The following is a 14,103-nucleotide window of genomic DNA, read 5'->3' as shown; positions in this document are numbered from 1 at the left end:
GTATGGATATCCATGCCAAAATCTAATAAATATCAATTATATATCCAGTAGATATCTATATAAATATCGTCTGAATATTGATGTAGATGTCCAGTGGATATTGGCCTATATATTCTATGCATATTTATGGAACATTAAATGGATATCCACACAGAGATTTAATGAATATCCAGTATACATGCAATGGATATCTACATAAATATCCACTGGATATTGTATGGATGCTTAATGGATATCTTCATAAATATCCACTGCATATTGTATGGATACCTAGTGGATATTTTTGTAGATATTCACTGGATATTGTATAGATACCTAGTGAATATTTATGTAGATATTCATTGGATATTGTATGGATACTTAGTGGATATTTATGTAGATATCCTATAGATATTTATGAGATCTCGAATGGCGGACATTTGGATATCCATAGCATGTCTAATAGCTGTTTCTGTATATCCTGTGGATATCCCTGGTAGACATTGAAGATATCTAGCAGATATCTAATACATATCATTTTTCTGTGTGGGTATGTTATATCCCTCTTGAAGCCATACAACTTTTTGGTTTGAAATATTTTTCTCTAAAATACTTTCCCTTCAGATATTCCAATGTATTCTTTTAAATGGGACACCCTGTATAATTACAATTTTACCATACAATTTTACCAATATTATATTTTAACAATTTTAACAGCAATATTTTATTTTATAACATCAATTTTATTAACATATATATGTATATATATATATATTATAATATCGACATAATAATTAAATATTAAATTATATATTTAATAGTTAATATATTTATCAGTTTCACAATATGTTAACAGAAAAGAAAAAAAATGGATAAAAAGTGCTCAAAAAAAGACGCTGCATGTGTATCAAAACGACATTTAAAAAGATTAGCTGTACAAGAATCCGAAATTGTTTGCGATGCTTTATTAAGTACGACTACAGCGTCATATAGTAACATTACTTATAAATGCACAGAACACTTGGAAAATGTTTCTATAGTAAATTCAGAAGTAAAAAACATTCAAGCTGCTGAGAATGCTGTAATCGAAAATTATAATGTTCACGAGTGGAACGAAAGTAGTAACAATATATCAAACATGCAACAGTCTTCCGTTAGCGATTCTTATGAATCACAAACTGATTTAGCATCTGAAGATGCAAATGTAACAGATGACAATTTGAAAAATGATCTTGCTATCTGGGCTGTGCAACACCAAATTTCACATACGGCTCTAAAAGCATTACTTCAAAGATTAAAAAAACATTCATGTTTTTCATCATTATCTGTAGATGCACGTTCACTTTTAAAAACTCCGAGAAAACAAGATATACGTGTAGTAGAGCCAGGAATTTACTATCATTTTGGCAAAAGTCTATGTTGAATATATTAACCTCCATGAAGAACAATATTGATAGTATAAAAATTGCTATTAATGTCGATGGATTACCACTCTCAAAATCATCGCAACAACAATTTTGGCCCATACTTGGTTCAATTTTTCCATATAATAATGTATTTACAATAGGAATTTATCATGGAACTGAAAAACCTGCAAATGTTAATGATTTTTTAAAAGATTTTGTGAACGAGTCTGCAGAAATGTGTGAAAATGGAATATATGTCAATAGTCGTAATATACAATGCAGAATAGAAGCATTAATATGTGATACACCGGCAAAAGCATTTGTGCTATGTGTAAAAGGGCATTCCGGATATTCAAGTTGCACTAAATGCACAACAGAAGGAGAATATGTCGGAAATCGTATATGCTTCCCACAAATTGATGCACCAATTAGATCAGATAATGATTTTATTCAAAAAATTGATGACAGTTATCATAAGCCAGATATAACATGCAGTCTACTCAAAATACCTCATTTCAAAGCAGTTACAAATGTTCCCATGGATTATATGCACCTAGTGTGTTTGGGAATTATGCGGAAATTAATGTATTTATGGTTGAATGGAGAATTCTATTATCGGCTACAACATAGAGCCATTGAAGAAATATCAACACGTCTAACAACTCAATTAAAGCCATCGATACCTGTAGAATTCGCAAGAAAGCCACGCAAAATAGATTACATTAAATTATGGAAAGCTACGGAATATAGACAAATATTGTTGTATACAGGTCCATTGGCTTTCAACTCAATATTGAAAAAAAGTGTGTACACACCATTTTATGACACTGCATGTTATTATTAGAATCTTGTGTTCAAAAATTTTGTATGATGAACATTTATCTTATGCACAAGATATGATTCTTTTTTTTATCAAAACATTTATCAAGATTTATGGAGTGCAAAACGTGTCGCATAATATTCATAGTCTCGTACATCTTGTTGACGATGTAAAAAAATTTGGACTACTCGACAATTTTAATGCGTTCAGGTTTGAGAACCACATGCAAGTGTTTAAAAAATATCTCAAAAAAGCAGAAAAACCTTTGGAACAAGTAGTACGAAGATGTATTGAAAAAGAAAATTTAAGTACATCAAGTAGATTAAGTACATTGACTAATTTGTCAGATTCTATCCTGATACATCCCACTTTAATTACATTACATGACGATGGTCCACTTTTACTCGACTGCAATAATCCACAATATAAAATTATCAAATATGTCAACGGAATAACATTTAAAACTGGCTCACATGCAGATAATTGTTGTGGTTTAAATTGCGGTGCTATAGTATGTATTGAAAACGTGGCACACTGCAAAAAACGAAATATTCCAGTTATTATTGGATACGAATTTTTGGAAAAGGAAGATTTATTTAATATACTTTGCTCATCATCGTTGCTTGGGATTTATTCCGTAAAATCATTATCAGATTTGAAATCATGGCTATTGAAAAATGTGATAAAAAAATATGTCAAATTGCCACACGAAAATGTTAAATACGCAGTTTTCCCATTAATACACAATGAAATATAAGTAATTAATATTCATTGACACAGAATGACTGATAAATTTTATGCAATCGTGGAATTCGAAGATGGACTGCAAGTTACACCAAATAATTGGTTAAGTGGAGACTTAAAAAAAGCTTTTTGGCCAAATTTTACGAACAACAAGCGGTATGATAAAGCAGTTAAATTGAGGGAGGAGCCAGAATGTACTTGGTTGGAGCATCCTATTCGAAAAATATATGGAACATTTCGTAATATAGTAAGTAATATAGTTATATTTTTTGTATATATTATTCTGAACTATTCTTTTACAATAAATAATAAATATACAGTGGCGGCCAACTTTTTAAGATCCCTTGTTTAAAAAATAAATGTCTCACATTTCATAAATTTCAATCTTTTTATGTTAAAATCGTAATTAAGATACATTAAATAGCTTTAGGCCGCCACTATATATATGTTGCTATTTTGTAATAATATAAAAAAATATGATTTTATAAAATTAAATTTGTATTAAATTATTTACTGTTTTATTTAAAAAAAACTTTTTCAGAAAACTATGGAGTGGCAAGGAAAAAGCTAAAAGATGCCGAAGAATTATCCGACATTAACTCTGGCGCTGATATAGAAGAAAATTTAAAAAAGTCGAGAAAAATTAGAGCTGCTAAAATTGTTGACGAAACAAGTAACGATGCTGATGAATCATCAGACGAAATGATACTAGTCTCAGAAATTCCAAAGTTTCCAAACAAGCATTCCATGACTGCAGAAACTAGTAAAACATCGAAAATTACAAAAAATGCACCAAAAGGTAAGTACGATCTAATAATAATATAAAAGTAACAATAATAGATTTAAGTAGGGAAAATATTTTAATAATAGAACACTGTTTATGAATTACAGATGTTAATAATTTGGAAAGAAAATGTACAGCAACACAAATAAAGAAGTTTGCAAACATAAACACAAATATAGAAAAAAGAACAGATGATTCATGTATGATTTTAACTTATTCATTATAATTATTAAAATATTATATAAACATTTATAATATAATAAAAACATTTTATTATTTTCAGCTCTAAATTGCAATAAAAATTTGATTGATGCACCCGCAGAACAATCATCGTTTGATGAAACCGATGATGAAGTTAATGTACAATTGCCAATTCAACTAGGAAATAAAACATCGTCAAATTTATTTTATAAGCAAGGTACAATGCACAATTTTATTTATTTAGTTACGATTATTTTTTATATATTATAAAAATATAACATTTACTGTTTTACTAATTTTTCCTAGTATTTTTAAATTTTAAAAATTATGTTGGAATAATATGATAACATAAACATTTTATTTTTAGCTCTGCATTGTAATAAAAATGTGCTTGATGCATCCGCAGAACAATTGTTTGATGAAGTCGATGAAGTTAATGCAAACATGCCAATTCAATTGAAAAACAAGGCATCATCAAATTCATTGATTAATAAGCAAAGTATAATGCACATAATTTCATTTATTTTAGTTACGACTTTTTATATATATATATATTATATTGTATATTTTAGTGTATATGTATAATTCTTTATTTCAATTTCAATTACTTGATTATTTATAATGTAGTTCAGAATTATATAGTATACACACACATTTATTCTTAAACTATTTTTCCTAACATTTTTCTAACACTATTTTTGAATTTTTTAAATATATATAGATTTTATATTTTATTTTTATACATCTTACATCACACATATGTATCTTACATTTTTTATATTTAATATTTTATCTGTACATATATCTTTAATTTAAAGTACATATATTCAAAAGATGTTTAGAGAACGTCTTGTCCTCTATTCTATACATTTTTTGAAAATACGTGGTGTTTGGGATATAATTATAAATATAACCAACATGTGTTTTGAATATTTTTTATAGAATCTGACCCGTACGAACGATTTGTCATTAATAAATTTATAAGTTTAGAATTAAAACTAAACTCTATAGAAAGATGTCAAAAACTTATTCTAAAGAAAATTTCAATCACATTTGAGGCCAAAGAAAAAGAAACAATAGATATCTATCAAGATCTACCGTTAAAAACTGAAACTGATTTACAATCAATGGAAAACAAATTAAATAATGATTCATTATATCGAAATGAAATGGTAAGTTGAATGTCTTGTGTATTTCGACGTTACAAAATGAAATCATATACATTTTTCTAACACTATTTTTGAATTTTTTAAATATATATAGATTTTATTTAATCATATTATTATGAAAAAAATATAATATATCACATATAAGTAGTATTGCATATTACATGTATGTAGTATATTGCATATCACATGTATCGTTACCATTTTATTTTACTATTTCTTTCATAATAATAACTACTTTCATGCTACGCTACCATCCTACTATTTCTTTTATAAGTACATAATTATTGATGTAAAATAAGGAAGCTATAATAAAGAATTTATATACATTTTTATAGTACATAGCATTCATAACATTATTATTTTTACATTATTTATTATTATTAGCTTTTATTTGCTTCCTTATTTTACATCAATAATTATATACTTATAAAAGAAATAATAAGATGGTAGCATGAAAGTAGTTATTATTATGAAAGAAAAAGACCTGGCGAGACCGGCATTTCTCACTGATTTCAGCGCCATATCGTAGTAGTGGCCAATGCAGTAACTATTAACTACATTCCCAAGAAATAAGTCATTTTCGAAGTCAAAAGTCGCGTCGTTAATACGACGGTAATAGTAGTAATTGTGGGATCCCAGGTTCAAAACTTGGGATGGCATAATTTTTTTTTGTTTTTTATTATTTTATATGTATATGTTATATGTATTATTTATTACGTAGCATAAATATTCGGCATATATTTATTGTTTTTTAGATACGCATATATCTTCTTATATATTTAAAATGTATAAAATAATCATAATATAAATAAAATATTTTTACAGAGAAATATTTTTAGAAATATTTTTACTTTTTAAAAATTTATACATTTTTTAAATTTTCTTAAATAATCTAATAATGTTAGAATATACATTTTTCATAACTTACGGAAAACATTTGGATTAAAAATTGATACTGACTATGATTCTGTCAATTTTAACTCACATTTTAACATAACATCATGTGCGTATAGGGTTTACCACGTTACATTAAAGAATAGGTATTACTAATTACAATATTATTACTATAAATCAAAAGTGTTATCTAAATGTATTAACGACTCTGTATTGTGATCAATTTTTGTAGCCTGAAGAGGACCCAATTTAGGGTCGAAACGTCGTAATAAAAGAATTATTGCTTTAGCCAGTGTTGGTCAATAAAATACTCTTAACCTTGTTTTTAAAATTCGACTGGCAATCACATCTTACATTTTGTTATTTACACACCTGGACCTAATAATGGTGTTGATTGAAATAAGAAGTTTTTTCGATGAAATCTCGAGAAAATATGGAAAGGAACATATTATCTGTTTAAAAAATTGGATGAACAGGAAGATCATGGAATCAGAACAACAACTTAAATTCCTACTAAAATGTCGCAGTTATGATGTTCTTCCGGCGCATATCAGCAATTTACGGTTTAATCTCACGTTTCATAGTAACTGGGTCTCTAGATTAAATTATAATCTGATGGAAAAGAACAAGAAAACTTTATTAAATTTTGAAATAAAAGATCTACATCTTAACATTAGATTTTTAAAAAATAAACGATATAATATCGAATGTGAATTGTCATCCTTGTTATCTGATTCTTTTCTTGATGAATTTTACTCTTATAACTATGAAGGTTTATCTCAGCTAATGAATACTCAGAAAAACAGACTTGTCGATAAATTCAATAATATTTTAGACAAACATATAGTTAAGGATAATTTTCTGGAAAACATTGACAAATCTAAATGGCTTATAAATCTGAGCGATAAAACTCTTCCCAATTCTGTTCAAAATATACTGTGCTTGGGTGAAAAATTTAGTCTTAATCTTAATTGTCAGAATCCTAAAGATCGTGCCTTCGTAGCTATAGAACATATAAAAAATTTTGAAACGAATAATAACAAGATATCTGATGAATCTAAGGAAACTATAAAAAATGGATTTGTAAACTCTATTAAAAAATTTTTGCATAGCAAAAAACATCCAAAATATATTGATAACGTAATTCGCTTTCAATACCAACAATGTGATAGATTCCTTAAAAATAACAAAGACTTATTTGTCACAAAGGCCGACAAGGGTCAGATCACGGTCGTTTTGAACAGAATTGATTATATAAACAATATGACATCTTTACTTGCGGACACTAGTACTTATAAGAAGCTTGATAAAGATCCTTTAAAAAAATTGACTAATAACTTAAACTCTTTAATGCGATCATGGCGACAAAACGATATAATTGATGAAATGACTTTCAAGCGTTTGGCTTGCAGTAATGGGAATCTTCCTAGAATATATGGCCTACCAAAGGTGCATAAAAAAGACTTTCCATTGCGACTTATTGTATCCTCTATTGGCAGTCCTACGTACAATCTAGCGGTATACTTGAGGGACATTATATCTCGGTCTGTTAAGAGGCCTGTTTCACATGTAAGGGATAGCTGGTCGTTTGGAAGAGGCATTAAGAGCGCTAATATTAAAGATAATGAATGCATGATCCTTGGATGTTAAGTCTTTATACACAAATGTTCCTAAATCCTTGGTTGTTTCGGCAATCAAAGATAGATGGAAAGATATCTCTCAAAATACGATCATTAACCTGAATCAATTATTTTTATGATATTAAAAATAATAAAGTTAGATTTTTTTTCTATATAAATATTAGACATTAAAATAAGATAAAAAGATTTTTTCAATCCAAGTCATTGAAATAATTTGTGGTTGATTATATACTTTGTTAACTCAATATATATAACTTTCAAATTTCATTTAAATCTTTTACATTACCCGTTCCAATAAATCTTTCTCTGAAATTTCGACAGTCGTGATACGTCCGCCATGCAAAACGCCAAAGTGAAACGCCTTTTGAAACGCCAAAGTATCTAGAGTGATTTGTCATAGTATGTAATATAAGAGTTCACTATGGTCTTTCTTATATGATAGATATTTCTGGAACGTCTGTAATGAAATTTACATGTGTATTGAAAAAAATTTAGATTAAATGCCTTTTCGGATTAAATGCAGATTGAAACTACATATGAAAAAAATAGATATTCTAAAAAGAGATACCTGGCGCATAGATTTCATAACGGAATATTTTTGCGTATCCACAAAACTATCGAGAATTATTCTGATGGCAAGATTCATATCGTTTTCTTGAACGTGATCTCTCAAATGCATTTTAGCACTAGCTTCTGCCATACGAATAATACTTTCTATATGACGTACGGTAATAGGCAAACTTCCAGTCGCCTTTAATAACGCAATATGTATCCTGCAAGCATACAGCCAGTAGCGATTACTGCAACGCCTCCCAAGCTAGCAGCCAATAGACCATGTATTAAAATAGGATAAAAATATCGTTTCTGATCGACAAAATATTCAACTGAATATGCGAAACTATGTTCTCGAGATTCGTTAAGCGGTATAATGACATCGAGAAAATTTGGCAAAAATTGAAACATAATGAAGAACATCAGACAAAGACTTGTAATCGCTATAAAACATAAAAAGGAATATGATATAAAATTTACTGTGTCTCCATATTTCCTGGTTTGTTATATTTAAAAAATTTAGTTTTTGTTAAATTTTTTATTACATAAAACAATATCATAATCGCATATATTTAATGAATGAGAGATATAATAGATGCTAAATTAAAAAAAAAAAGAATTTTGTTTTTATGTTATTAGAATATTACAAAACACGAAATTCTACTTGTTATTATTTTTAAAAATATATTATTTAATCAAATATATATTATTATTAAATATATTATTTAATAAACTCCAAATTGGAAAAAGAAACGTCTATTGATACATAAAAGTACCTATATATCGATATAGGTACTTTTATGTATCAATCATTTTTAATGATTGATAATTTATAATAAAACTTGAGTTTAATGCAATAGGGTAAGATTAAGTTATTTCTAAATTATAGAATTATGATTCCATAACGTAATATCGAGACTTTCTTGTTCTCGTTTGACTTAATTCTATAATAAAATATTCTCTTTAATTATATCCACTTGGGCCTTATTTATAAGTCTCTTCATTTAATAATTTACTCAATAAATCTTAATAATCTTGGGTTTGTTATCGAAATCATTTAATGACTGAAATAAGGCTTCGTAAATATAATTGCGGATGAAATCTTAAAATATTAAGTGTTTGAACACTTTTAGTAATTCATCGAATGCTTGTCGCAGGCTTGTCGTTACAATGCATCGCAAGATAAGGATTTATGGAACCTTCCTCATAATAATTCTGTCAGTGATTAAAATACTTCTAAAACTCATTATTATAAGTCTTAAATTGTTAAGTAAAAGTTCGACAAGTTATTATGTTTCTGATTCCATAAATAATATTATTATATTGTTTAATTAATATTGAATATTCATATATAAGGGTTAGTCATGATTAAAATATATTCTTATTGCTAAGGGTTAGTTTCATTTAATAATAACTGGTTAGTTGAAGTATACGCTCAGGGGTCTCGGATGACGTTTGATTGGTCGGATCGCTAGTTCCTGGTAGCGGCTAGTTAGAACTAGATAACTGGAGACCCTAGATTTGGTATGGTTAGTAATTAATAATATAAATGCTTGATTTTAGTCTAAACAATTATATGTAAAGAGGAAAATCATTAATTATCCTTAAATTTTAAGTATTGGCGCAGGAAAAACAGTAGCGCGCAAAAATATGGTTTCGCGAAAATGACGGGACGTTACACCTCCCCCCTTATTTAAGAACAAATTGCGATGTATTCGAAGGAATTTGTTCGAGATCTTTTAAACGATCTCTTAAATTCTGATATGAATTAATATCAGAAACATTATTAGTAGTTGCTGATTCGATGTTGGATGAGGCAGTATCATTTGGTCTTGAAAACCCATTAATGATTACGGTAGGTTCCTTGGAGAGGTCTTCAGGAGCAGAAGGTGACGGTGGTCCCTTGGCTGGTTTTTTATTATCGGTCCTATCGACAGGTCCTCGTGCGAGATGAAGTAGTAGATGAGTGAGAGAGCTCCAAATGGCTCCAGCCAAATGCATGCTCCATCCATAGGCGGAATGTAAGGCATAACCGTGAATAGCTGTATCGACGAAGACTTTTATGATGCGAATAATTATTAGAATGCCAAGGATTCCAGCGGTTGCGGATCCGAATGAAATAAATCCGGTCCATACTCGTGAGGCGGCACTCTCGGCAATTTTATTGAGAGAGGCTTCGTCCAATAAATTATACATGGAGACAGCGTCGGAGTTAATGGAGTATCCCGTAATTCCTCTTGCAATTGTATTTAGAAGAGCGGGTTTCTCTGCGGGGAACATAATGTGATCCCTCAGTTTTTCTATATCTTCTTCGGAGTATATTCCGCTGACAGCGAGGGCTCCTGGCGTCAAATAATCCCAGGTTAATGTCGTCATTGGTTTTAATTGTTGCGGAGGTAACTGTCTGATTTGAGGTTCAGGTGTAAATTGAACCCATGTATCCTCGATACGGTACATAGTTGGTAATTCAAAACTGCATTCCCTTTGATTTCCATATTTAGAAATTATCCGGGATTTCGGGGTGAGAAACAAGGAAGTGTTGCGGGTGGTTACAGGTAATTCCGTGTAACATTCCTTTGTTTTCCTTACTACAACATCTACAGGTATGCATTTGACGATGTGCGTGGTTTCCCCGGTTGTAACTGCCATATAGCCGGGTCCTTTCATAAGGCGATATGCGAATTCATCTGGTTGAAGAGTAGCGAAAGACAGGGCGTTGGTGATTACCTGTCTTTCTAATTCGCATTTTTGTTGCATAACATTATAATATAATGAAGTCATTTGTTGTCGGATGTGTTTTTCCACATACACGAATTTAGAATTCATATATGTGAATATATCCAGGTTGTCCACGGGGATGATACCTCGGCTGGCGAAGGTATCGCCTTGCTTTGTCTCTAGGATAAAGAGCTTAGGGTGCTCTGTGCGAAATAAAGTGTATCCGCACAAGGGTTGTTCTTTTGTCTTCGTAAGTGCGAACGTGACGTCCTGCGTAGTCAGACTATAAATAATTGGAGAAAGAGGGTTAGTTGAATTATCTGTAATTTTAGTTGCTAAACCCTCATAAAGAACGTCATATTGATGGAAATTGCAAGCAGATGTTGGCAAGGATTTCCAATACGAGTATCCGTTTTCGGAATCGATGCAAAATCCTTCGCTCAAGAGACAAATGGTTCCGGATTTTAATATTATTTTTCCGGAGTTTAATTGTACGGGAACGTGCGATGTCCTCAAGGAGATCTTGACGACGGCTTGAACAACGACGTTGTCCCAGGTTCCGTAAGGGTCGGAGTACTGAGTGCCTTTGCAGGTTCCGTCGTTATTAGTGCGTCCGGCTAAGGTGAGACTGTGATAAGTAGTCTGATTAGCTCTTAGTCCGTGAATGATATTGCTATCTCCGAGAGAGAATGTTCCATCTTGGAATGCCCTTCGGCACACTGTATATCCGGTTTCGTGGATATAATCTGCCTTTCCGTTATGGACTATGGAGACATGCGAGTGCATTCCGCAGTGGTAAATTGTCCGTGATATTTCCACCTTGCACTGGATGACTTCTGCATGATTGTAGTCCGAGAGTTGTAAGAGTTGCATGTAGACGTCAGTCGAATTGGGTTTCCGTATATCAAGATTGCATTCTCCAACATCGAGCAACGATACCGAAGTAATATTCAGGTGTTGTCCGCCACAATCGAATCCAATAAGAGCGTGAATCGGATTAACGAGAACGAGAATCGCGAAGTACGACAACATGTCTGTAATAATGCATAGTGAAGTATATATATATAGATATTCTTAATCTAATTGTTCGTGTATGTGATATTGCTTTAAAATTATGATTATATGTGTATGTTTGTATTCCTATAGCTTTGTAATCAAGTAGGATATATATATATGTGATTATTATTGAATATATATATATTCTTATTCTAATTATACGTAAATATATATATATATTGTTTTATTATTATTATATTTTTTTTTTTTTTTTTTTTTTGTGTGCTTTTTGGGGTTTTTTTTTCTTTATATATATATCTATATATATATAGTATATGAGGTATCCTTTTGTCACCGAGTAAAGTATGGAATTATAATAGATTATATGCACGTTTTATTCTAAAATTATGAATATGTAAATTATTATTTTTTTCTTTTTTTTTTTATATATATATGCTATATGTCTTATAACTTTATTTTGCAACTGAGTAAGATATAAGAATTGTACTTGGGTATATATGTACGTTCTATACTTAAGATATATATATATTTCATTAAAATTACTTTAATTAGATCAGTTAGAACCAATGCGTAGATGTTAATTATTTAGGGTGAAGCTTATCGTAGCGAGGAATATATACTATATTAACTTACATAGATGCTTAATGATAAATAAAAATTCTCTTCTCTCTTTTTGTTATTATTTTTTCGAGGACGCTTTCGTATTTTGCTAGTTCTCTGAATCAGGCCGCCAAGCTGCGAGGGTCTGATATTGCATCCATATGTGTAGTTTTTCGCTGGGAAAGGTTGTGTTTTAACGTCTTTGGTAAGTTAGAAAGGGCGTGTCAAGTCGTAAACATATCATAGGTAGAAGTGTATGTGAGTAGAGGGGGAATGGGAGGAAAAAGAAAATGGTTTTCCACGTGCAGGTCAACGAAGAAGAATCGCACAGTCGCACTTTAGTTTTTGCAGTGGTAAGAGTGTTGTGAGAAAAGAAAAATTTATAATGGAAATTGAAGTCCCGTATTCGAAAACGAGGGTGGTGATCAGGCGATTACCGATAATTCTGGTGATGGAGTTTGATAAGGAGAACGTAAGTAGTTATTCATGAATGTGTATGAGTCTGTTTTATTATTAATGCTATTACCTCTGATATTAATGATATTTGATATTTGCTTAATAATTTGGAACGGGGCAATCGAGATAGGGAAATATAATAATTAAGGGTTTTCTTTCTCAGCCCGACGTTATTCTTTCTGTGTATCAATACACGAAGAAGGATCGCGAAGATCGGCGAGTGAGAGCCGAAGAGAGACGGCGCTGGGAGGCTTTCCTGGAGGAGGAAGGGGATGATATTTTCTCCCTGAATAAATTATTTGAGGAATGGAGCGAGGAGGAGAGATTGTTCAGAGAGAGATTTCTGATCACCGATGAGATGCTCAGTAAGTTCTTTAAAAATTTTTTTTTTTTTTATTGACGCGGTTTGTTAATATATAATTGATAATTCGATGTATGTAACCTTTATTTGTTTGTTAGAGGACGACTGGGATTGTGGACCACCGTGGAGGGTATGCTTGTGGAAGAACGTAGTGAAGATGAGTAGACTACGTGCTGAAAGAAGGGTGCAGAGAATGATCGATTTCGCGGCGCCGGTGAGGAGGTGTGAGGACGCGGGGTACGATGATTTTGAAGACGCGGAGTACCGTGAAGAAGTTTTACGCCAAGCGGGATTCTATAAGAATTAGGTAAGTAAGCTTTCTTTTACTTTGTTTTGCCTTGGGTTTATCTCATTGCTTGACATTACATTATTTTTGTGCATTGTTTCAGAACTGCCTTGATAGCGTCATCGATTCAGGTTATTCTGAAGAGCGCGCGCGCGATTGCAAACGTATATATTTTTAATAGTTCCTTTATAATAATTATTATCGCATGTATTTTACGTAATTATTAAAATTATGCTTATCGAGAAACTGCGTTATTTTATTTCATACTGCCTTCATAAGTACTTTATATACTCGTAAGATTAGAGGAAACACCGTAGAAGCATTTTATTGTTTATGATTAAGATTCATTAATTAAAATATATATATTCTTATGATTTAAATCCATATATATATGATTCGTAATAAGATTGAAAGAAGCTTAAGAATGCACTTTGTTATATTATTATCGTATTAATTATCGTATATATATATTTTAT

At 30.7% G+C, this 14,103-nt stretch overlaps 4 protein-coding genes across 4 annotated transcripts; 3 read left to right on the top strand and 1 right to left on the bottom strand.

Moving 5' to 3' along the window:
* The first annotated feature begins 847 nt into the window (after nt 1–847).
* LOC145933604 (uncharacterized) lies at nt 848–1,402 on the top strand. Its single transcript, XM_083033450.1, has one exon. The coding sequence runs from the start codon at nt 848–850 to the stop codon at nt 1,400–1,402; it is 555 nt and encodes a 184-aa protein (XP_082889576.1).
* A 1,511-nt stretch (nt 1,403–2,913) lies between these two features.
* Nucleotides 2,914–5,676, top strand: LOC145934312 (uncharacterized). Its single transcript, XM_083034678.1, has 7 exons — nt 2,914–3,188; nt 3,491–3,748; nt 3,841–3,933; nt 4,017–4,151; nt 4,302–4,433; nt 4,877–5,106; nt 5,620–5,676. Exons 1-7 carry the CDS (start codon nt 2,987–2,989, stop codon nt 5,674–5,676), a joined length of 1,107 nt encoding a protein of 368 aa, XP_082890804.1. The 5' UTR covers nt 2,914–2,986.
* A 4,202-nt stretch (nt 5,677–9,878) lies between these two features.
* On the bottom strand, nt 9,879–11,942 carry LOC145933691 (uncharacterized). Its single transcript, XM_083033665.1, has one exon. It carries the CDS (start codon nt 11,937–11,939, stop codon nt 9,879–9,881), a length of 2,061 nt encoding a protein of 686 aa, XP_082889791.1. The 5' UTR covers nt 11,940–11,942.
* A 647-nt stretch (nt 11,943–12,589) lies between these two features.
* On the top strand, nt 12,590–13,788 carry LOC145934016 (uncharacterized). The gene is made up of 4 exons (XM_083034157.1): nt 12,590–12,996; nt 13,144–13,345; nt 13,440–13,648; nt 13,731–13,788. The coding sequence occupies exons 1-3, from the start codon at nt 12,910–12,912 to the stop codon at nt 13,646–13,648; spliced, it is 498 nt and encodes a 165-aa protein (XP_082890283.1). The 5' UTR covers nt 12,590–12,909; the 3' UTR covers nt 13,731–13,788.
* The last annotated feature ends 315 nt before the right edge of the window (nt 13,789–14,103 follow it).

Source organism: Prenolepis imparis, unplaced genomic scaffold, assembly GCF_030444845.1.
Source record: "Prenolepis imparis isolate NDT839.2.m4 unplaced genomic scaffold, iyPreImpa1.0 SCAF_3, whole genome shotgun sequence".
Classification (NCBI taxonomy): Eukaryota; Metazoa; Arthropoda; class Insecta; order Hymenoptera; family Formicidae; genus Prenolepis; species Prenolepis imparis.
Note: the sequence above shows the minus strand (reverse complement) of the source record. Positions and strands in the feature narration are given on the sequence as shown.

Coding starts and splice junctions, on each gene's coding strand:
- LOC145934312 (XM_083034678.1), top strand. CDS start 2,987: ATGACTGATAAATTTTATGCAATCGTGGAATTCGAAGATGGACTGCAA. Junction 3,749..3,840: donor TACAAAAAATGCACCAAAAG/GTAAGTACGATC, acceptor TATGAATTACAG/ATGTTAATAATTTGGAAAGA. Junction 5,107..5,619: donor CATTATATCGAAATGAAATG/GTAAGTTGAATG, acceptor CACTGATTTCAG/CGCCATATCGTAGTAGTGGC.
- LOC145933691 (XM_083033665.1), bottom strand. CDS start 11,939: ATGTTGTCGTACTTCGCGATTCTCGTTCTCGTTAATCCGATTCACGCT.
- LOC145934016 (XM_083034157.1), top strand. CDS start 12,910: ATGGAAATTGAAGTCCCGTATTCGAAAACGAGGGTGGTGATCAGGCGA. Junction 12,997..13,143: donor TGGAGTTTGATAAGGAGAAC/GTAAGTAGTTAT, acceptor TTTCTTTCTCAG/CCCGACGTTATTCTTTCTGT. Junction 13,346..13,439: donor GATCACCGATGAGATGCTCA/GTAAGTTCTTTA, acceptor TTTGTTTGTTAG/AGGACGACTGGGATTGTGGA.
- LOC145933604 (XM_083033450.1), top strand. CDS start 848: ATGGATAAAAAGTGCTCAAAAAAAGACGCTGCATGTGTATCAAAACGA.